This window comes from Mangifera indica, chromosome 1 (genome assembly GCF_011075055.1).
Source record: "Mangifera indica cultivar Alphonso chromosome 1, CATAS_Mindica_2.1, whole genome shotgun sequence".
NCBI lineage: Eukaryota > Viridiplantae > Streptophyta > Magnoliopsida > Sapindales > Anacardiaceae > Mangifera > Mangifera indica.
In genome coordinates, this window is record NC_058137.1 from 28,441,802 (window position 1) to 28,467,228 (window position 25,427).

At 32.9% G+C, this 25,427-nt stretch overlaps 3 protein-coding genes and 1 long non-coding RNA gene across 4 annotated transcripts; 1 reads left to right on the forward strand and 3 right to left on the reverse strand.

Annotated features, from left to right (window-relative positions):
- Positions 1-2,528: 2,528 nt before the first annotated feature.
- Positions 2,529-3,512, reverse strand: LOC123197413 (receptor-like protein 33). The gene has a single exon (XM_044611750.1). It carries the CDS (start codon positions 3,510-3,512, stop codon positions 2,529-2,531), a length of 984 nt encoding a protein of 327 aa, XP_044467685.1.
- A 9,997-nt stretch (positions 3,513-13,509) lies between these two features.
- LOC123197498 (receptor-like protein Cf-9 homolog) lies at positions 13,510-16,560 on the reverse strand. Its single transcript, XM_044611847.1, has one exon. The coding sequence runs from the start codon at positions 16,558-16,560 to the stop codon at positions 13,510-13,512; it is 3,051 nt and encodes a 1,016-aa protein (XP_044467782.1).
- Positions 16,561-22,877: 6,317 nt separating this feature from the next.
- Positions 22,878-24,060, forward strand: LOC123217992. Its single transcript, XR_006502609.1, has 2 exons — positions 22,878-22,927; positions 23,284-24,060. It is a non-coding gene; the product is annotated as an uncharacterized LOC123217992 (long non-coding RNA).
- Positions 22,921-25,042, reverse strand: LOC123217988 (receptor-like protein 33). The gene is made up of 2 exons (XM_044639128.1): positions 24,352-25,042; positions 22,921-23,009 (listed from the first exon to the last, which is right to left on the reverse strand). Exon 1 carries the CDS (start codon positions 25,037-25,039, stop codon positions 24,374-24,376), a length of 666 nt encoding a protein of 221 aa, XP_044495063.1. The 5' UTR covers positions 25,040-25,042; the 3' UTR covers positions 22,921-23,009; positions 24,352-24,373.
- Positions 25,043-25,427: the final 385 nt, after the last annotated feature.

Consider the following 25,427-nt stretch of genomic DNA (forward strand, 5'->3'; position numbering starts at 1 on the left):
GATCATAGGTACTGTGAAAGAGAACATAAATTGGCCATAATATGATAAGGTTGATATGTGTACGGTTATCTTGATTTGTTTCCTTTCTATTTATTTTTTGAGTCAAAGATCAAGATCCTGTGACTGCAAATACTTATGAACTTAAAATTTTGAAGGTAATAAGTTAAACTTCAAATTATTTTCAGCATTTAACACTGAATGTTAAACGCAAAAATTAATTTGCTATAGAACGCCATAGCTGAAACTTCGTAAACTTTGCCATGGAGACTATATATAATGTGGAAAATCTGGCCATTATAAACAGAAAAAGCTTGTATTGAAGAAATAGGAAGGGCTTATTGATTAGGTGGCTGTTAGTTTCCAGTATTTTTCTATCGTGTAATTGTCATCTCCATGAACCAAGGGGCATGAGTTGAGACAATTTCTGCACAAACATCCAGTGTATTTTAATTAGCTTGTTTGAAGTCTTGGTCTACTTTCTTGGAAACAAACATGGCTCTCTCTCCATTTACTGTCTTGAAGACTTTTCATCATCTTCTAATATTCAGGGTGGTTGTAGTGTTCCATCACTTCTGCATTCTTTTGACAAAGGAAATCCACGCAATCCCGAGTTTTCAGCGTATGCAGTATTTGGGAAGGCATCAAACTGGGGTGCCTGTGGAATTGGCCCTGTGATTCGGTTTTGAGACTAATCTAGCACTTGAAGAAAGTTTAAATTTACCAATTGCCATGGGATATATTGTATTCCCATCAAGAAAACCACAATGGCTTATACAGATGGTTGAACAACTGCAACAAATGACCGTGAGAAGATTCAAGGGGAGAAGAAATTCGTATGTTCTGGGAAATCTGCTATGGAGGGTTCCACTCTGCCGCAAAAGGGGGCCGCTTTCTTCCCCCCAAAAATGCCAGTTCCACCATCAGGGCCCAGCAAGTAGCATAATTCTGTTCCAAGCAGCCTTCCATATCGAACAAGAAATTTTGTATTGAAAACAAGATAAAGGGGGTTGGATGTCATTCAAGGATTGCATCAAGTAATGCTAAAAGCATCTACCTGGATGATGCGAGAGAAGAGTTTATTCATCATTCGCGTATGTATACCAAATGAGATCCAAGATGAATTGACTTTATGGAACCACAATTTGATACGAAATTCTACAATAATTGGTAAGTTGGTACCAACGAGTGCTCCTGTGTATCATTGATGGCTGCAGCATTGGAACTTCCGGTGGTAGAACTGCGGACAAATCTGAAAAACAAACAGAGATTAAGACTCAAAATATTTTTCAACTAAAGTTCACATAAATTTCTTTCTTTTTAAGTCAAACTCTCCAACTACTTTTGGCATTAATTCAGTCAGTGTCGCATTAACCTTATTTTGAATTTATATTTTAAATTTTACTTTTAATATTCCTCTTTATTTGGTAATTACGCAAACAGGATTTTGTAAATGCTGATATTAATTGAATAGTTGACCGAGTGAACAAGAAAACCACAACGGTTTGTACAGATGGTTGAACAGTTGCAACGAATGACTGTGAGAAGGTTGAAGAGAAGAAGAAATTAGTATGTTCAAGGGTACTATTTTTCACTGATCAATTGTAACAGAATGTCCTGTTTCTTGAAATGCAGAGGGAGTAGCATGTATCAGAATGTCATGTTTCCTTTTCCAAAGGAGGCCTAAATTCATCTCATCACCTTCGCAATTCATATACACAAACATCTCTAAGGGTGAATCTCTTTCTCACCGACCAATACACAACACACTAAACCCTTCTCTTCAGAGTTTTTTGTCATGGAAAATGCAGAAAATTAATGCAGGGTGTGGAGTTATGGACAGAGCAGATTGTTGTTGAAGGATGTTTGGTCCAAAGTTTCTCAGGTTTTGACAGTTCTTAATTGCAACTGTTGAGAAGGAAATTAAATGAATAGATGATAAGACAAATTTGTGGTTATTAAACATTCTTGTATTAGTCTGAAATGCAGAAATTGTTCTTAAGTTGATGCAGTGAGGATTGAGGCAGAGGACTCTGATACAATCCTTATCAATTTCATACGGTTCCCAGAATGTAAACAATTAATTTGATGGAAAGAATGCTAAGAACAAAGGAGAATGAGCTGAATAGAACAATGAGAAGAGTTTTCATTAATAGAAAATATCCATGTCACTCAATAAACATAAATATTTAGGAATACGAATTCTATCAGTTCTTCATGAGTCATGACTTCATATTAATTTTCTACTTTAAGGTTTCCTATGACTGTAAATGTTAATGAATGTAAAATAAGAATATTTGATTATATATTGTTACGTTGTTTGATGAGATTAACTAATTTAAATAATAAAAAAAAAACACACAACAGAGTCCACACTTCAACGTTTTATTAAAGGATTTACTACATAGCGATCAACAGCTTGTATAAAAAAAAGATTACACAAGATTCAAAGCAAGAGAAAAATAATATACTGCATATTATCAACAAGCTAGTTTGCACTAATACTCACCCATGAGAACTTTTTGAATCAACTAAGTGCTTATTCTTCCACGTTTGTTGTTCAGTCTTCTCCTTTTAGGTTGTCTTCCTTCAACAATCCTTATAACCCACAGAGGCTTTCCTGTTGAGAACACAAGATATCCCATCGTAACTCCTAATACCATTCCACATTCGTAGCCAATCAACACTGCTTTCCAACCAAAACCATTTGAAGATTCTCTATCATCTGATTTTGAGAGTGGTTGTGGTGTCTTCTCATAAGTTTCACATGTGTTTGACAGAGGAAATCCACATAATGCCAAATTCCCATCATATGAATTGTTTGAGAAGGTATTGAAGTGGTTGTCTCGAGGTATGGGTCCATTGAGATGGTTTTTTGACAAATTTAGAAATCCAAGAAAGTTCAATTTGGTCAATTGCCAAGGAATTTTCCCAACTAACTTATTTGAAGAAAGGTCTAAGGATTCCAAGTCACGCATATTCCCGCTAGATGGTGGGATACAGCCTATTAGGTTGTTTTGAGAAAGATTGAGAAGACGAAGAGCATGAAGCTTCCCAATTAATTTTGGAATCTCTACATGAAAATTGTTATTTGAGAAATCAATGGTAGTGAAAATAGTGATAATTTTCACTAGTTGATGCTTAAATCCTTTCCATGTTACCATCACAGAATCTTGATAATAATCCTCGCCCATGTATTGCAACCTCCTCTCAACTTCACCAAAGTCCATCATGGCATTAAGATTTTTGAAATACTTGGCTGGCAAGAAATCACTAAGCTTGTTGTTGGAGAGATCAAAGATTTTCAATTTAGGAAAGCAATTTTTGGTCTTTGAACAACCCCAATTAGAACCGTATAATTTGTTGGAACGAAGAACCAACACTTGTAGCTCTAGAAGATTTCCCAACCAATATGGGAATGTGTCATTTATCTTGTTGTTTCCAAGATCAAGAACTTCGAGCCTTGAACAATTGATACTTGTTTCCTCTTGCAAATGTTCTTGGAATGGAGCCATTAAATCTATTCTTCCGCAGATCTAACACATGAAGACTATTAAAATTTCCCATGCATTCCAGAATGTTACCACTTAAACTATTATTTGACAGATCTAAAATTTCAATGAATCTCATACTACAGATGAAGTTTGGTATCTCCCTAGTCAAATTGTTGTTTGACTGTGAAATTAAGCTCAAGTAAGTTTGTGGAATTGGAAGCGATCCCTGGAGCATGTTAGAATGAAGGTCTAGATATTTAAGATTTTTCCATGGAAGTTGGATTGTGCCTGTGAGAGAGTTGTAGGAAAGATTTAGCCAGGACAAAGCATCATTTCCAATCTCCAACATCCAGTTTGGTATATGACCACAGATTTTATTTTTAGAAAGATCTAGCTCACGTAAATGATCTAGGCTTTTTAAGAAACCTGGGAATTCACTAATGTTGCAAGCGAATAAATACAAAGATTCAAGTTGAAGAAATGATGAGTTGACATTGAATCTGGTAGTGATCACAGACAAATTGTTATGAGAAAGAGAAAGGTGCCGAAGGTTTTTGAGCTTTGAAAACATGGGAAACTCTGTAATACCACTTAAACTATTTGAAGAAAGATCAAGGACTGTTAGACTCACAAGTTCAAAGATTGAACTTGGGATTAGACCAGTTAATTGATTACTTGATAAGTAGAGATAAGAAAGTTGCACTGAGTTAACAAAACAAACTGGAATTGGGCCAGTGAGTTGATTACTCGACAAGTCTAGAAACTGAAGTTGTGTTAAGTTGAAAAAAAATTTAGGAAATTGACCAATAAAACTATTGTTCCGAAGTTCTAATTCATGAAGATTGGCAAGGTTTGAAAGAACTTATGGTATTAGGCCAATAAGTTGATTACTTGACAAGTCTAAAGACTGAAGTTGTGTTAAGTTGAAAAACAATTCGGGAAATTGACCAATAAAATTATTGTCACGCAGAAATAAATCTTGAAGATTGGCAAGATTTGAAAGAAATGATGGTATTTGACCATTGAATTTATTACACGAGAGACTCAAATATGTAAGTTGCGTAAGATTTCCAAGTGCTGGAGGAATTGATCCCTGTAGAGTGCAGTTCCGAAGACCCAATTTCCTCAAGTACAGGAGATTGCTGATTGAGTTTGGTAACTGTTCAAGCATTCTCATGTTGGAGACATACAAATACTCGAGTGGTGTACTCCAATTACCTTTGGGGAAATTACTTGTCAAGTTGAAGTTAGATCTTAATTGATGGATCAGTAGATTTGGTAGGCGAAAGACATCAACTGGGAAGTTCCCTTGCAATTTACAATGCCATAGACTTAGATAAGTTAGAGAGGAAGAGAGATTCTTCATCGAACTAGGCACGATGGAGGAAATGTCCACACCATCAAGAACAAGGTCTATTAACACTGTCAAATTCTGAACTAGACTTTCGAAAATTGGTCTTTCAATTCTCACAAGAAAACTATCAATCCAGAAGTTGTTTGAGATGCCTAGTGTAACCAATTTAGACAAATGTGAGATTTCAAATGGAATATGACCACTAAAGTTTGAAAAGGAGAGATTAAGGTGTATCAAACTAGTTATTCGACCAAAATCAGGGGAAATTTCAGAGAGTTTAAAATCATTGAAAGCTAGATTAAGTGTTTCCAATTGAGGAAGAAGAGAGAGGCTAGTGTTTGAAGGGATATTTCCATAAAGCCAACTACAACTAATATCAAGACCAATCACATGACTAGTTACTAAATCACATGTGACCCTATCCCAAGAGCAACAATCATTATTCTCTTTCCAAGACATCATTTTTTAATAAGAAATGACATCATTATATTCACAATAGAGATAGGAGGTAGAAGTGTTTTTGAAGGAAAAGAGTTGCTTGAACTGGAGTAATGCAACAATTTGGCAATGAGAACAAAGTGTTGCACAAGTTTGAGAGTAAAAAAGGAAAAATTGGAGGAAAAGAAGTTGATAATAGCATGTTAGACAACCCATCTTTCCTTAATTATGATGAAATCACAGGAAGATGTATCATTATATATAGAGAGGAAAAATGGAGAGTCACTACATCAGAAACTAATTTAAAGTCATGGTCAACTATATGTAAACTTCTTATAAATTACTTATGTTGTTTTCAAACGACAGAAGCATCATCCATCATGTAGCTTTCAAAATTTAAGTGCTAATTTATTTAAAATAGGATGAGAGTTGACCCCACCTGATAGCTTATTTGGGGCCTAGAATACCTTGAGTGAGAGAGGGTGTGAAATGCCGATTAAGATTTTCTAAAATTAAATGATATAAGTTTATCGTTAACTTTTTTTTTTTGTTAATTATTTTGAATAGCATAAAATAATTAATTGTTCGGTGTTATTAATATTTTATAAAAAATAGAGATTATTACAAAATTAAATTGTGTTATAATATTATTAAATATAAATTATTATTAATTTTAATAAAGTTTAATATGTACTAATGATTATAGCATTTGATTGAAATAATAAAAAAATTATTAAAATATTATTTTATTTAAATACTTTTAAAATATTATCGGTTATAAATTAGTATTGTAATTGGTTAAACTATCATATATAATGTTAAATATTTGATTTGTGTATTTTCTAAAATATATTTTATCTTAATAATATATAAGAATTTTTTATGTTGTCAATCTAATTAAATTATTTTTTTAAATCACTAATAATCTTATAAGTGGTTTTGTTTACATCACATTTTTCTTCTTATTTTGTTGAATTTGTGATTTCCGGCATATTGTCTATGAAAATCTTCATTCTTGTGAACTTGATAAGAAAAATAATTTCTCTTGTTCAAATATATATTGAACCTATATATAATACTATAGTATGGCCACACTACTTAGTGCATACTTCTATATTATATGAATATAAATGGGATAACAATATTTGAAGGTACTGAATTAATCTTTGGTTTTTAATTAAAAGAATAAATTATTCAAGTTTTTCTATTAAAGATACTACTTGAAGGTATCAAATTAATCACCTTATTTTCAAAACAAAATAAAATAAATAATTATAATTGTGTTTGTAAGATACCGTCAATCAAAATTATAGAAAGGTCAGTATTTTAAAAAAAAAAAGTGATAGTTTGATAATTTTTGGTGTTGTTATCCCATTTTATTAAAAAGTTAAAGCAAAAAAATAAGTTAGCATGACTAGACCATATTGATGCTAAAGCTAAATCATTATACAAACTACTTTCCAACATTATTTTCTTGGAAAGAGTAAATTACTTTTTCAGAGTAGGGACTACTTCTTGAATTATTGATTAGTCTTGGTCTTCACACATATATTCCAAGAAATATTATGTAGGAGTTGGAATAGTCAATATATCTAAAAGGCCAAAAGACTTGTTCCCACCCAAGGTTTGATGTAATTCGAAACCTCCACCTACCAACTTTAAAAAAGGGTCTTCACACTATTTCTCATTTACTTACCCATAAGAGGTTAAAATTAAAGGAACCTCAACCCCTTAAAATTTTATTTCTTTTTCTCCCCCTAAACCGTAAAAACTAATCATTTCTCTTATAGATTAAGTTTTAAAAAATGACATTTCTCTCTCAAGGTTAAGTTTTCAAACTCCACCTCTATTATTGGCAACCTTTCCCCCCGAAAGCTTCCTCTCTCTCTGGTGACTCTCTCCACTTAGTCGGACATCCAATTGACATCAAATAAAGCTTGAGAGATGAAGACAAAGATCATTTGGGACTTGGAATAGTCAATATATATAAAGGGCCAAAAGACTTGTTCTCACCTAAGGTTTGATGTAATTCCAAACCCCCACCTACCAACTTTAAAAAATCCAAAATCCCAACCGTTAGTTGAATTCTGTTAAAATTTTTAATTCAATATAAAAGTAAAATCGTCATTTTAATAATATTATTAAAAATTATATAATTTATTATAATTCTCCATAGGTTTTAGAAACTAACAACTTCACATTTGCCTAAAGTTTTTTAGTTTTGAAAAGTCACATCCTCCTCTCCCTCTTTCTCCCCCCCCCCCCCCCCCCCCCCCCCCCCCCAAACCTAAGATTTTTTTTTTCTTCACCTCTCCAGCTACCATCTCCATCTTCGATGACCTTTCCTTTCATTGTTGTCTTTGTCTCTTCACCTCTCTGGCCATGAAACTCGTTGTCTAGATGATTTTAGTAGAAAAAGTAAATACTTTGTTGGAGTAAGGACTATTTCATGAATAATTGATTAGTCTTGATTTTCACATATACATTCCAAGAAACATTATTTAGGACTTGGTATAGTCAATATATCTAAAATAAACCTGCTTTGTCTATGTTAATTATAAGACAATAAAAAAGTTTGTAAGTCTTGGCCTACTAACTAGAAAGCAATATTGTCTATGTTAATTTCCAATCTCACATCCTATCTAGTTTGTTTTGTTTTATACGGGAAAAAAAATTCTTGTAGTGCGTGAGATAATCCAATTTGAACAAGTTGCAAGCAAAAGCAAAACCCCAAATGATCATAGATACTGCGAAAGAGAACATAGATTGGCCATAATATGATAAGGCTGATATGTGTATGGTTATCATTATTTGTTTCCTTTCTATTTATTTTTTGAGTCAAAGATCAAAATCCTGTGACTGCAAATACTTATAAACTTAAAATTTTGAAGAAAATTCAGAACTTCTGGAAAATTCAATTTATTTTGAGTCAAAGATCAAGATCCTGTGAGTTCCCTCTTAAACTAAGCATCCGTAGATTTGGCAAGCAGAATATACTATCTGGGAATATAATTTGAAGAGTAAGCCACACGCTGAAGCGAAAGCTTAATGTTGAAAAAGGGAGTTTAGATGATTAAAATGATAAACTGTATCTATATGATACAAGGCATTCTGTTACAAGAGAAGGGGATCCTGCTTTGATTTGCTTATGCAAGATAGGGATTCAAATCTAACAGAAATAGGAGTAGGCTCTATATCAATGTAAGGTGTACAGGAATTGCGATATAAAACTGAAATGCTTCAAACTAAATTATTTTAGAGTACAGTACAGGAATTTTGGATACTTAACTAGTTAAAAATCTGAAGCTTTGAACAATTCAAGCTTAGAGATAAGATGAACATATATGTGACCAATGCTAATACTATGCTTTTAGAAGGCCTTCTCTTATCTCTTTTGTGATTACGATGCTTGTGAAAATAATTTGTGAACGTGATAAGCTGATTTAGTATAACCATAATTTGGTCATAAAAGGATTAAATTTTTCTAGAGCGTGAGGATTGGTGTAGAGGTCTTCTTCAATAATTTAACAGGCACAAAGTCTTGGTCTCACTAAATGAATTCAATAATGTCAGAGGTTAGTGAGTTTAACCTAAACTGTGAATCTGTGCTCCCTATTTTCCCTTTTCAATTTATCTAATTTGTTTAATGAAGAAAAGCACTCATACATTTCTCATCTCATACATTTTTTTCTATATTTCCCCTGTTTCTATTTATTTTTTGAGTCAAAGATCAAGATTCTGTGACAGCAAATACATATGAACTTAAAATTTCTGTATGTTGAAATATCTATCTTTTGGTACTAAATGTTGCGTCATTTGAACATAAAGGTTTAAAATATTGACACCAGTGGCATTGCTGAAGCTAAAAGTCATTTTGGGTACCAAAATTTTCTCTAATTCGCACAAAAGCCTTGACTATCTATTTTAGTCGTCCACCTGCCATCATTCAAAGTGAAAAAGCAGAGATATATTTTATGCACCGTGTAGAATAAGCTGGTTAGAAATGGAAAAACACCAGATTCTAATGAAATGAATAACACATCATTTAAGTCATATTCGAGATGGATTTGAATTATCTTCTGATCCAAAGTTACATGCATGAGCTTAAAAGATCGTATTGCATGGGTAATTTGACTCATTAACTCATCTATGGTCAATACTTATTTTTCTATTATATTATTTATATGTATAGATAATCAATTACAAATTTTTCAAATACAGGAGTATTTATGAGGAAAACTTAATACAAGAAAAACGATAGATGGACAATGGAAAAATTTCACTATGAATGAAAAAGATAATGAGACAAGAAAATATTTTGTTTTCTCTCTGTGTGAGCTCTTAATCTTAGCTCACTCTATTTTTGTGTCATTCCCTCTCTTTGCATACACTTTAATATGACTTTCTATATACACAAATCCTAGATGACAGATGTTTTACACATGTACTCGTAGATCGCATTTCCCCATCAGGTTGTAATTACACTGCAACAGATCACTCCAATCCATTGATTGCATCCACTCTATTTCATTAGACTAACAAGCAGATAGAATCCTAACCATTGCTAATTATATTCGGGAAGGTCCAAACAACATGTACATTAAACATTTGATGTGTTAACTTTTTACAATTATACTGCAATATGTTTCTTTGGCGGGTAATAAGATTCATGATCCGGTTCCAAACACCATGTTTGAACTTTTGAACCTATCTTTTCTTGACCTTTCAATAAACAACTTGAGAGGCATTCTGATGTCAGAAATGTTTCAGAAACTTGCAAAACTCTAAATAATTGTACTTTCCTATAATAGCCTACTAGAATTAGGCCACAATACTCTCAGCTTCACCATGCCCAACCTTTTGTTTTTCAGTTTCTCTTATTGCAGCTAAACTGAATTCTCTTCTTTCTTAAAGAATTCAAGAAACCTGCAATATTTAGATGTTTCTAGCAATAGAATTTCAGTACAAATTACCCGATATGAAACAGAATTGTGGAGGGAATTGTTCTTCCTAAATCTCTCTCACAATTCCTTTACAAGTTTTGAGCAAAATCCATCCATGATAAGCCTACAATTTCTTGACCTTCGAGCAAACTTGCCTCAAGGGCCACTCCCATTTGTAACTCCTTCCATGATTTTTCTTTCAGCCGCAAAAAATAAACTCTTTGGACTGATCCCTTCATGGTTTAGCAACTCAACATCTATTACATATCTGGACCTGTTTAATAATAGCTTGAGTGGACCAATCACCCAATGCTTAGGAAATTTAGGTGAGCTATGGGTCTTGAATTTGGGAATGAATAACTTCAGTGGTAGTAACCCTCAAATATTCAATTCAATAGGCTACATCAGATATATTAACCTTAATGGTAATAAGTTGGAGGTACCATTGCCCCCTTTGGCTAATTCTTGAGGTTGGAAGTGTTTGATGTCGGAAATAACATGATTGATGACAAATTCCCTGAATGGATAGGAAGTCTTCCATATTTGCAAGTAGTTGCTTTGGGATGTAATAGATTTTATGGTCCCATTGGTGATCCTGATGCAAGTTCTGCCTTCTCTGAGTTGCAAATCCTTGACCTCTCTTACAATCAGTTCACTGGAAATCTGCCAACAAGATATCTTGAAAATTTTAAAGCTATGATCCAAGGGGATAAACATAATGTTGGATTCAGTTATTTGGTGTCGGGTTTTGACTTATATTATTCTATGTTTTTTACATTGAAAGGAGTTTACCTGGACATGGACAGAATTCCAATCACTTTCACAGGTTTGGATTTGTCAAGCAATAAATTTCAAGGACCGATTTGAAAAGCCATTGGAAAGCTTGATTCACTCATAGTCCTCAATGTTTCTCACAATAACCCGATTGATCATATCCCATCATCACTAGAAAATTTAACACAACTTCAGTCATTAGACCTCTCTTTCAACTGGCTCTTAGGAGAAATATCTAATCAATTAACGAATCTATCATTTTTTTCAGTATTGAACCTTTTTTACAACCTATTTGTGAGATCAATACTTCAAGGAAATCAATTTAAAACATTTTCAAATGACTCCTTCATTGGAAACCCTGGGTTGTGTGGTCTGCCATTATCAAAGAGCCGTGGTAATGATGGGTTAAAATCACCAATAACAGAAGACAATGTATTGAGGTTGTTTCATTGGAAAATCGCTTTGATGGGTTATGAATGCAGATTGGTGCTAGGCGTTTCCATGGGATAAATTGTATTCACAACAAGAAAACCACAATGGTTTGTACAAATGGTTGAACAACACCAACCAATGACTGTGAGAAGGTTGAAGAGAAGATTCAAGGGAAGAAGAAATTAGTATGTTTAAGATGATCAATTGTAAAACAGAATGCCCTGTTTCTTTAAATGCAGAGAAAGTAGCATGTATCAAATTAATACTATTGTGAGCTTTAATTTTCTTTTTCCAGAGGAAGCCTATATTAATCTTCTCACCTTCACAATTCATATTCACAAACAGAAATTCATCTTATGAATAGTTATTTACTAAAAATGGCCACTGAAAATGGTTATTTACTAAAAATTCATCTTAGTGTTCGCACAGAAATTGTATCAAATATCATATATATATTCTAGTTTACTAGATAAGGAACCAAGAAAGTGAGTTCCAACTATGAATATCCTTTGTTTTTTCTTTTCCTATGATGACTTACTGAAACCCAAGAGAAAGAAATAGAATAATGCATTTTAAACTGATATTTTTCCTTCATATGAAACAATCTTTATATCATTTTACAAGAATAAATGTGAGCACTGGAAAGTAGGCACAATGTCTTGTACTCAATAGACCAAGACACTATTGATATAATCAATCACTCCTCTACTCCTTACTGCAAGAGCTAAAAATATAGTATAACTGTCAAAAGTTAACAGATCAAAAGTTCAATGTGCATATTGTTTGGACCTTTCCGTATACACTTGAGTAATTGGAATGGTTAGAACTCTACTTGCTTGTTAGTCTAGTCAAACACAGGTAGAGGATAGAGAAATTTCACTATATTGATGTTTAATTACAAAAAGAATGCAAAGGATTGATAGCCTTCGTGAATATATTGTATAACTTAACTCTCCCAACTAAGTAATAAATTCACAAATGGCCAAAACACTTTTGAAAGGACCAATGAACAACAGGTGGAACAACCTCGTTTTGACTTGCTTCGATGTCTGAAATGTCTGTTCTGGTGGTGAAACTCTCAATTCTTCATCTAAAACACCTTTCTTGAATTTGAATCACTAGATCTAACATATATTGTAATCACTACAGGAAGACCTCTATGGTTTGTAATAACAGTTGAAAGAGTGAGACTTAGAATCATAACAAAAGTGAAAAGAACTAATCCAATATTAAGAAATTAATGACATTAAGTGCTGCTCTTAACAAGGTTAGTGCTTGGATTTTTACAGCATCCATATATATATATTCTTCTGTGAGAATCTGAAAATAAACTGCATTAATCTTTCAAGCTTCTTTTCTTTTCAGAGACAGGTGCTTGACAAGAGCAAGGAGTACAACCGATTGAATCAGCATGGTCTATATATTATGTTTCAGCAGTCTGTTATTAGCAAGCTTTCATGGTAAATCCAAATTTCCATCAAAGCGGAAAATAAAAGTGCTTCAATTGTTTCTGGAAATAGTATTTTGTTCATTCACATAGAATTTAACTCTAGTTTTTAATCATTCATCTCTAATATGTGTTTATGAATATATCACACGATTTTTTTATTTTGTTGAATTTGTGATTGTAGGTATATTTTCTTAGACAAAGATAAGTTCAGCAGTGAGTTCTTTATGCCAAACTGAACACAACATATGCTTTAACCAAGCATTTTCTGGTGTATACAAATATTTATGAATGCAAATTCTATCAGTTCTTCATGAGTCATGACTTCATATTAAATTTCTAATTTAAAGTAAACTTTCCTGTGACTGTAAATGTTAATGAATGTGAAATAAGTGGTTTAGATTATATATATTGTTATGTTGTTTGATGAGATTAACTAATTTAAATAATGAAAGGGAATGACACAATAGAATCCATACTTCGACCTTTTATTAAAGGATTTACTACATAGCGATTAATGGCTTGCACTAAAAGAAAAAAACACAAGATTCAAAGCAAGAAAAAAAATACTGCATATTATCGACAAGCTAGTTTGCACTAATATTCACCCATGGGAACTTCTTGAATCAACTAACTGCTTCCTCTTCCACCTTTGTTGTTCAGCCTTCTCCCCTTTCTACGTTGTCTTCCTTCAACAATCCTAATAACCCATTGAGGCTTTCCTGTTGAGAACACAAGATATCCCAACATAACTCCTAATACCATTCCACATCCGTAGCCAATCAATACTGCTTTCCAACCAAAACTATTTGAAGATTCTCCATCATCTGATTTTGAGAGTGGTCGTGGTGTCTCATCATAAGTTTCACATGTGTTTGACAAAGGAAATCCACACAATGCCAAATTCCCATCATATGAATTGTTTGGGAAGGTATCAAAGTGGTTGTCTCGAGGTACAAGTCCGCTGAGATGGTTTTCTGACAAATTGAGAAATCCAAGAAAATTCAATTTGATTAACTGCCAAGGAATTTTCCCAACTAGCTTATTTGAAGAGAGGTCTAAAGATTCCAGATCGCTCATATTTCCAATAGATGGTGGAATACAACCTGTTAGGTTGTTTTGAGAAAGATTGAGAAGACGAAGAGCATGAAGCTTCCCAATTACTTTTGGAATCTCTCCATGAAAATTGTTATTTGAGAAATCAATGGTAGTGAAAATAGTGATAATTTTCACTAATTGATACTCAAATCCTTTCCAAGTTACCATTACAGAATCTTGATAATAATCTTCACCCATGTATTGCAACCTCCTCTCAGCGTCACCAAAGTCCATCATGGCATTAAGATTTTTGAAATACTTGGCTGGCAAAAAACCACTAATCATGTTGTTTGAGAGATCAAAGATTCTCAACTTAGAAAAACAATTTTTGGTCTTAGAACAACCCCAATTAGAACCGTATATTTTGTTGGAACGAAGAACCAACACTTGTAGCTCTGGAAGATTTCCCAACCAATATGGGAACGTGTCATTTATCTTGTTGTTTCCAAGATCAAGAACTTCGAGCCTTGAACAGTTGATCAATGATCGTGGAATTGACCCTTTCAATTCATTGTTGTTGAAGTTAAGGGTCCTATAGTTGTTTCCCTTTGCAAATGTTCTTGGAATGGAACCATTAAATCTATTCTTCCGCAGATCCAACACATGAAGGCTACTAAAATTTCCCATGCATTCTGGAATATTACCACTTAAACTATTATTTGATAGATCTAAAATCTCAATGAAGCTCATATTACAGATCAAGTCTGGTATCTCCCCAGTGAAATTGTTGTTTGACAGTGAAATTAATCTCATGTAGGGCTGTGGAATTGGAAGCAATCCCTGCAGCGTGTTAGAATGAAGGTCCAGATATTCCAAATTTTTCCATGGAAGTTGTATTGTGCCCGTGAGAGAGTTGTGGGAAAGATTTAGCCAGGACAGAGTATCCTTTCCAATCTCCAACATCCAGTTTGGTATATGACCATGGATTTTATTTTCAGAAAGATCTAGATGATCTAAGTGATCTAGGCTTCTTAAGAAACCTGGGAATTCACTAATGTTGCAGGCAGATAAATACAAAGATTCAAGCTGAGGAAATGATGAGTTGACATTGAATTCAGTAGTGGTCACAGACAAATTGTTATGAGAAAGAGAAAGGTACCTAAGGTCTTTGAGCTTTGAAAACATGTGAAACTCTATAATACCACTTAAACTATTTGAAGAAAGAGCAAGGGTAGTTAGACTCACAAATTCAAAGATTGAACTTGGAATTGGGCCGGTCAGTTGGTTATTTGACAAGTCTAAATAATAAAGTTGTGTTAAGTTGAGAAACAAATCAGGAAATTGGCCAATAAAATTATTGTTCCAGAGAGATAAATCATGAAGATTGGCAAGGTTTGAAAGAAATGATGGTATTGGACCAGTTAACTGATTACATGACAAGTAGAGATGAGAAAGCTGCGATGAGTTGACAAAACAAACTGGAATTGGGCCAGTGAGTTGGTTACTTGACAAGTCTAAGTAAGAAAGGTGTGCTAAGAAGAAAAAAAATTCAGGAAATTGACCAATAAAATTATTTCTCGGAAGAGATAAATAGTAAAGATTGGTAAGATTTGAAAGAAATGATGGTATTGGACCAGTTAACTGATTACTTGACAAGTATAGATAAGAAAGTTGTGACGAGTTGACAAAACAAACTGGAATTAGACCAGTGAGTTGGTTACTTGACAAGTCTAAATAAAAAAGTTGTGTTAAATTGAAAAAAAATTCAGGAAATTGACCACTAAAATTATTGTTCGAAAGAGATAAATAGTAAAGATTGGCAAGATTTGAAAGAAATGATGGTATTTGACCATTGAATTTGTTATTCTCAAGACTCAAATATGTAAGTTGTGTAAGATTTTCAAGTACTGGGGGAATTGATCCTTGTAGAGTGCAGTTCTGAAGATACAATTCCCTTAAATGCAAGAGATTGCCGATTGAGTTTGGTAGTTGTTCCGACATGCTTATGTCAGAGACATCCAAAATCTTGAGTGGCGTACTCCAATTAACTTTGGGAAAATTACCTGTCAAGTTGAAGTTACCTCCTAAGCAAAGCACTTGCAAATTTGGTAGATGAAAGACATGAGTCAGGAAGTTCCCTTGCAATTTACAATCCGAGAGACTTAGATAAGTTAGAGAGGAAGATAGATTCTTCATCGAACTAGGCACGATGGAGGACATGTCCACACCATCAAGAACAAGGTCTATTAACACCGTCAAATTATGAACTAGCCTTTCAAAAACTGGTCTTTCAATTCTCACAGGAAAACTATCAATCGCAATGTAGTTTGAGATGTCTAGTGTAACCAATTTAGACAAATGTGAGATTTCAAATGGAATATGACCACTAAAGTTTGAGGTGGAAAGGTTAAGGTGTGTCAAACTAGATATTCGACCAAAATCAGGGAAAATTTTAGAGAGTTTAAAATCATTAAAAGCTAGGTTGAGTCTTTTCAATTGAGAAAGAAGAAAGAGGCTAGTGTTTGAAGGGATATTTCCATAAAGCCAACTACAGCTAAGGTCAAGTCCAATCACATGACCCGTCACTGAATCACATGTGACCCCATCCCAAGAACAACAATCATTATCCTCTTTCCAAGACATCATTTTTGGATAAGAAATGACATGATTATGTTCACAATAGGGAAAGGAGGTAGAAGTGTTTTTGAAGGAAAAAAGTCGTTTGAATTGGAGCAATGCAACACTCTGGTGATGAGAACATAGTGTTGCACAAGTTTGAGAATAAAAGAGGAAAAATTGGAGGAAGAGAAGTTGATAAGAGCATGTTAGACAACCCATCTTTGCTTAATTATGATGAAATCACAAGAAGATGTATCATTATATATAGAAAGGAAAAATGGAGGGTCACTACATCATAAACTAATTTAAAGTCTTGGTCAACCATATGTGAACTTCTTATAGATTATTGATGTCATTTTTAAACAGCATAAGCATCAGCCATCATGTAGCTTCCACAATTTAAGTGCCAATTTATTCAAAAAAAGGAATGAGAGCAGACCCCACCTGATAAATTATTTTGCGGTCCAAAATTGCCTTGAGTGAGAAAAGGTGTGAAATGGCGATTAAGATTTTTTGGAATTAAATGATATAAGTTTATCACTAACTTCTTTTTCTTTGAAATTAAATATTTGATATCTGTATTTTCTAAAATAATTTTATCTTAATAATATATAAGAATTTTTTTATGTTGTCAATCTAATTAAATTGTTTTTTTAATCACTAATAAAAAACTGAGATATATCTTATGCAGAAGTTAATGATGTTTAATGTGTTTGTTTTAAGTTTTCTCTTCTCAAACACATCAGTGTACTTGGTCAAATAAACAAAATTACCAAGTCCATGTTGTTTTGTTCACAATTAAGTTGATGCCGTGTAGAACGGGGTGCATGACTTCTCCAATAATGAAAGTCCTGCGTTCACATACAATTATGTAATGAGTGGAAGCAAAAGTCCAATTGATTACAACTTTTGAAAGACAAAATAAATTGATAGATGATATAAACAATCTTGAAGATCGGGGTAGAGGACTCCAATAATTTAATCAGCACAAGGTCTTGGTCTACCGACAAGAAAACAATTATATGTCTCCATCTCGTTCGATCACATGCAATTTGAGGACTCCAATAATTTAATCAGCACAAGGTCTTGGTCTACCGACAAGAAAACAATTATATGTCTCCATCTCGTTCGATCACATGCAATTTATGTCTAATATGTGGTTTAGTTTACATCACATTTTTCTTCTTATTTTGTTGAACTTGTGATTTCAGGCATATTGTCTACGAAAATCATCATTCTTGTGAACTTGGTAAGAAAAATGTAAACTCATGTTTTGCTTAATCTCACTTTCTCTTGTTCAAATATATATTGAACCTATATATAATACTCTGCATACCACTATATTATATGAATATAAATGGGATAACAATATTTGAAAGTATCGAACTGTCTTTTTTTAATATTAAAACAGTGGATCTTTCAAGTTTTTCTATTGAAGATACTACACTTTGAAATTTTTCTATTGAAATGATTAATTTTACTATTTTTTTTATTGAAGGTACCAAACTAATCATCTTACTTTCAAAACAAAATAAAACAAATAATTCTAATTATGTTTGTAAGATATCTTTAATCAAAATTACAAAAAGATCAGTATTTTCAACCAACCAAAAAAGTGATATTTCGATAACTCTCGGTGTTGTTATCCTGTTTTATTAAAACATTAAAGAAAAGCATAACTTAGCATGACTAGACCATATTGATGCTAAAGCTAAATCATTATACAAACTACTTTCCAACATTATTTTCTTGGAAACAGTAAATTACTTTTTCAGAGTAGGGACTACTTCATGAATTATTAATTAGTCTTGGTCTTCACATATACATTCCAGGAAATATCATTTAGGACTTGGAATGGTAAATATATCTAAAAGCCCAAAAGAGTTGTTCCCGCCGCCCAAGGTTTGATCATTGATGTAATTTTAAAATTTTATCTATCAATTTTTAAAAATCCAAAATCTTACTTGTAAGTCATATTCGGTTAAAATGTTTACTTAGATTTAAAGATAAAATCGTTATTTTAATAATAGTATTAAAAATATATAATTTATTATATCTCTTTCAAATTTTAAAAACTAATAACTTTACTCTTATATGTAGTTTTTTAGTTTTCAAAAGTTACATTATGACTAATTTCCTTGATTATGACCAATGTCATTTTCGAAGTGGTGCCAAAGAAATTAGATATGGAATCCCCATATTGACCAAACTAAGGGAGACTAATTGAGATATATCTTATGCAAAAGTTAATGATGTTTAATGTCTTTTTTTTTTTTTTTTAACTTTTCTCTTCTCAAACGCATCAGTATAATTAATGATACAAGCAAAATTACTGAGTCCATTTGTGTTGATCACAATATATATTCATCCTTGTTCACAATTAGGCTGATGCGGTGAAGAATAGGGTACATGACTTTTCCCATAATGAAATCATTTTAGATTATATTCGAAAAATTTTGGATAGTTAATAATTCAAAAATCTGAAACTTTGTACAACTCAAGTTTAAAGATAAGGTGAATACATATGTGACCAATGATAATACTATGCTTTTAAAAATTCCATTTCCTTTTTCTTTTGTGATTATGATGCCTGTGAATATAAATTGTGAACGTTATGAATCAATACAACCATAATATTGTCATAAAAGGGTTAAAATTTTCTTGAAAAAGAAAGAGAAAGTTGAGCGTGAGGATTGGGGTAGTCGTAGCGGTCTTCTTCAATAATTTAAGAAGCACACAGTCTTGCTTTCACAACAAGCGGAGTAGTTTGCACAAGTAGTGAGTTTAACATAAACTGTGAATCGGTGCTTTTCATTTTCCCTTTACAATTTATGCCAAACGGTCCAAATGATCACAGATGTTGCGAAAGAGAACTTAGATTGCCTACAATATGATAAATCCCAACCCCATATCATTCACACTCGAGTGAAATTTCAGATCAGCTTCATTCTTTACTTCACAAATTTGACGAGTGAGACAAAGGAGAATAGTAGTTGAATAACAGTAGTCTTGGATATGCACTACCTATTCTCCACTAGCTAGTGCATGACCAAGACTTTAATGGAGTGGTTCTTCCTAGTGGATGACTAAGACTTGGTTTTATAAGTGAGTCACTAGTCAAAATTCATGCAATTAAGTTATGGCATCTCCTTTACATGAGATAAGATTTAGTAGAATTAGCATAAGGCCAACTTAATGTAATATTTTCACAGTGGTTAAGAGGATTGAACATTTTTATATATTGAAAGCAAGTCATGCGGGGAAAGGAAAAATAAATGCTAATAATAATAGCCAATGTGTTGCACGTTGTTACTTTTTTTTTTGTTTGTTCAAAGAATCATTATGTATTTTCGAAAATTTTCTGTTTATATCACATTTTTCTTCTTATTTGATTGAATTTGTGATTTCAGGCAAATTGTCTATGAAATCATCATTCTTGTGAACTTGATAAGAAAATGTAAACTCATGTATTGCTTAATCTCAATTTCTCTTGTTCAAATATATATTGAACCTATATATAATACTATAATATGGCCACACTACTGCATTCTGCTATATTATGTGAATATAAATGGGAAAACAATAGTTAAAGGTATCAAATTATCTTTTTTTTATTATTAAAATAATTAAACTTTCAAGTTTTTCTATTAAAAGTATCAAACTTTTAGATTTTCTCATTCAAGAGATTAAACTTTCACTATTTTTTATAGAAGGTATCAAACTAATTGTCTTACTTTCAAAACAAAATAAAACGAATAATATTAATTGTGTTTGTAAGGTACTTTCAATCAGAATTATAGAAAGGTTAGTATCGTAAATTAAAAAAAAATTCATAATTTGATACCCCATTTTATTAAAAAGGTAAAGGAAAAAATTCACTTAGCCAGACTACACTATAGTGATGCTAAAGCTAAATCATTATACAAACGACTTTCCAACCTTTTTTCCATGAAAAGAGTAGATAACGTTTTAGAGTAGGGACTATTTCATGAATTATTCATTTGATTAGTCTTGGTCTTCACATATACATTCCAAAAAATATCGAGGACTTGGAATAGTCAATATATCTAAAAGGCCAAAAGACTTGTTCCCACCCAAGGTTTGATGTAATTCCAAACTCCCACCTACCAATTTTAAGAAACCCAAAGTCCCAATCATGAGTTAAATTCTATTAAAATTCTCAATTAGATATAAGAGTAAAATCTTTATTTTAACAATAATATTTAAAAAATAATTTATTATAATTCTTCCATAGGTTTTAAAAACTAACAACTTCACCCCTATTTCTACCCTAAACCATTGTTGTCTTTGTCTCTTCACCTCTCCAGCCATGAAACTCATCGTCTAGATGATTTTCATCGAAAGAGTAAATACCTTTCTTTGAGTAAGGACTACTTCATGAATTATTGATTAGTCTTGGTATTCACATATATATTCCAAGAAATATCATTTAGTACTTGGCATAGTCAATATATCTAAAAGGCCAAAAGACTTGTTCCCGCCCAAGATTTGATGTAATTTCAAACCCGCACCTACCAACTTAAAAAACCCAAAGTTCAAATAATAAGTCGAATTTTTTTTTAAATTTTAAATTAGATATTAGAGTAAAATTATTATTTTAACAATAATATTAAAAATATATAATTTATTATAATTCTTTCTTAGGTTTTAAAAACTAAAACTTCACCCTTGTCTAAAGTTTTCCAATTTTGAAAAATTGCATTCCCTTTCCTAGGGCTTAAAGTCCCACCTACTGACTTTAAGAAATCCAAAGTCCCAATCATAAGTCAAATTGTATTAAAATTCTCGATTAGATATAAAAGTAAAATCTTCATTTTAATAATAATATTAAAAAAATATAATTTATTATAATTCTCTCCTAAATTTTAAAAACTAACAACTTCACCCCTATTTTCACCCTAAACCATCGTCGTCTTTGTTTCTTCACCTCTCCAGCCATGAAACTTGTTGTCTAGACGATTTTCATGGAAAGAGTAAATACCTTTCTTGGAGTAAGGACTACTTCAGGAATTATTGATTAGTCTTGGTCTTCACATATACATTCCAAGAAATATCATTTAGGACTTGGAATAGTCAATATATCTAAAATAAACCTACTTTGTCTATGTTAATTATAAGACAATAACAAAGATTGTAAGTCTTGGTCTACTATCTAGAAAGCAATATTGTCTATGTTAATTTCCATTCTCACATCCCATCTAGTTTGTTTTGTTTTATACGGGAAAAAAATTCTTGTAGTGTGTGAGATAATCCAATTTGAACAGGTAAGTTGCAGGCAAAAGCAAAAGCCCAAATGATCATAGATACTGAGAAAGAGAACATAGATTGGCCATAATATGATAAGGTTGATATGCGTATGGTTATCATTATTTGTTTCCTTTGCATTTATTTTTTGAGTCAAAGGTCAAGATCCTGTGACTGCAAATACTTATGAACTTAAAATTTTGAAGGTAATAAGTTAAACTTCAAATTATTTTCTGCATTTAACACTGAATGTTAAACGCAAAAAATAATTTGCTATAGAACACCATAGCTGAAACTTCATAAACTTTGCTGATGGAGATTATATATAATGTGGAAAATCTGGCCATTATAAACAGAAAAAGCATGCAGTGAAGAAATAGGAAGGGCTTTTCAATTAGGTGGCTGTTAGTTTGCAGTATTTTTCTATCGTGTAATTGTCATCTCCATGAACCAAGGGGCATGAGTTGAGACAATTTCTGCACGAACATCCAGTGTAATTTAATTAGTTTGTATGAAGTCTTGGTCTACTTTCTTGGAAACAAATATGGCTCTCTCTCCATTTACTGTCTTCAAGACTTTTCATCATCTTCTAATATTCAGGGTGGTTGTAGTGGTCCATCACTTCTGCATTCTTTTGACAAAGGAAATCCACGCAATCCCAAGTTTTCAGCGTATGAAAAATTTGGGAAGGCATCAAAATGGGGTGCCTGTGGAATTGGCCCTGTGATTCGGTTTTGAGACTAATCTAGCTGCAACCAATGACCGTGAGAAGATTCAAGGGGAGAAGAAATTCGTATGTTCTGGGAAATCTGCTATGGAGGGTTCCACTCTGCCGCAAAAGGGGGCCGCTTTCTTCCCCCCAAAAATGCCAGTTCCACCATCAGGGCCCAGCAAATAGCATAACTCTGTTCCAAGGAGCCTTCCATATCGAACAAGAAATTTTGTATTGAAAACAAGATAAAGGGGGTTGGATGTCATTCAAGGATTGCGTCTAGTAAAACTAAAAGCATCTACCTGGATGATACGAGAGAAGAGTTTATTCATCATTCGCATATGCATACCAAATGAGATCCAAGTGAATTGACTTTATGGAACTACAATTTGATACGAAATTCTACAATAATTGGTGAGTTGGTACCAACGAGTGCTCCTGTGTATCATTGATGGCTGCAGCATTGGAACTTCCGGTGGTAGAACTGAGGACAAATCTGAAAAACAAACAGAGATTAAGACTCAAAATATTTTTCAACTAAAGTTCACATAAATTTCTTTCTTTTTAAGTCAAACTCTCCAACTACTTTTGGCATTAATTCAGTGTCGCGTTAACCCAGTGGCGGCAATCTGCAACGGCTTTCAGTAGCTCCAATACTCATAATTCTTAAGATAGAGAATACTATAAATTAACATTTTTAACCTTATTTTGAATTTATATTTTAAATTTTACTTTTAATATTCCTATTTATTTGGTAATTACGCAAACAGGATTTTGTAAATGCTGATATTAATTGAACAGTTGACCGAGTGAACAAGAAAACCACAATGGTTTGTACAGATGGTTGAACAGTTGCAACGAATGACTGTGAGAAGGTCGAAGAGAAGAAGAAATTAGTATGTTCAAGTGTACTATTTTTCACTGATCAATTGTAACAGAATGTCCTGTTTCTTGAAATGCAGAGGGAGTAGCATGTATCAGAATGTCATGTTTCTTTTTCCAAAGGAGGCCTAAATTCATCTCATCACCTTCGCAATTCATATACACAAACATCTCTAAGGGTGAATCTCTTTCTCACCGACCAATACACAACACACTAAACCCTTCTTTTCAGAGTTTTTTGTTGTGGAAAATGCAGAAAATTAATGGAGGGTGTGGAGTTATGGACAGAGCAGATTGTCGTTGAAGGATGTTTGGTCCAAAGTTTCTCAGGTTTTGACAGTTCTTAATTGCAACTGTTGAAAAAGAAATTAAATGAATAGATGATAAGACAAATTTGTGGTTATTAAACATTCTTGTATTAGTCTGAAATGCAGAAATTGTTCTTAAGTTGATGCAGTGAGGATTGAGGTAGAGAACTCTGAAACAATCCTCAACAATTTCATACAGTTTCCAGAATGTAAACAATTAATTTGATAGAAAGAATGCTAAGAGAAAGGAGAATGAGCTGAATAGAACAATGAGAAGAGTTTTCATTAATCGAAAATATCCATGTCACTCAGTAAACAAAAATATTTATGAATACAAATTCCATCAGTTCTTCATGAGTCATGACTTCATATTAATTTTCTACTTTAAAGTAAAGTTTCCTATGACTGTAAATGTTAATGAATGTAAAATAAGAGTATTAGATTGTATATTGTTATGTTGTTTGAAGAGATTAACTAATTTAAATAATGAAAAGAAATCACACAACAGAGTCCACCCTTCAACATTTTATTAAAGGATTTATTACATAGCGATTGACAGCTTGTATGGAAAAAAAATACACAAGATTCAAAGCAAGAGAAAAAAAAATACTGCATATTATCAACAAGCTAGTTTGCACTACTACTCACCCATGAGAACTTTTTGAATCAATTAAGTACTTCTTCTTCCACGTTTGTTGTTCAACCTTCTCCCCTCTTCAGGTTGTCTTCCTTCAACAATCCTTATAACCCACAGAGGCTTTCCTGTTGAGAACACAAGATATCCCATCGTAACTCCTAATACCATTCCACATTTGTAGCCAATCAATACTGCTTTCCAACCAAAACCATTTGAAGATTCTCCATCATCTGATTTTGAGAGTGGTTGTGGTGTCTTCTCATAAGTTTCACATGTGTTTGACAGAGGAAATCCACATAATGCCAAATTCCCATCATATAAATTGTTTGGAAAGGTATCGAAGTGGTTGTCTCGAGGTATGGGTCCGCTGAGATGGTTTTTTGACAAATTGAGAAATCCAAGAAAATTCAATTTGGTCAATTGCCGAGGAATTTTCCCAACTAACTTATTTGAAGAAAGGTCTAAGGATTCCAAGTCACTCATATTCCCAATAGATGGTGGGATACAACCTATTAGGTTGTTTTGAGGAAGATTGAGAAGACGAAGAGCATGAAGCTTCCCAATTACTTCTGGAATCTCTCCATGAAAATTGTTATTTGAAAAATCAATGGTAGTGAAAATAGTGATAATCTTCACTAGTTGATACTCAAATCCTTTCCAAGTTACCATCACAGAATCTTGATAATAATTCTCACCCATGTATTGCAACCTTCTCTCAGTTTCACCAAAGTCCATCATGGCATTAAGATTTTTGAAATACCTAGCTGGCAAAGAACCACTAATTGTGTTGTTTGAGAGATCAAAGATTCTCAACTTAGGAAAGCAATTTTTCTTCTTAGAACAACCCCAATTAGAACCGTACAATTTGTTGGAACGAAGAACCAACACTTGTAGCTCTGGAAGATTTCCCAACCAATATGGGAATGTGTCATTTATCTTGTTGTTTCCAAGATCAAGAACTTCGAGCCTTGAACAGTTGATCAATGATTGTGGAATTGACCCTTTCAATTCATTGTTGTTGAAGTTAAGGGTCCTATAGTTGTTTCCCCTTGCAAATGTTCTTGGAATGGAGCCATTAAATCTATTC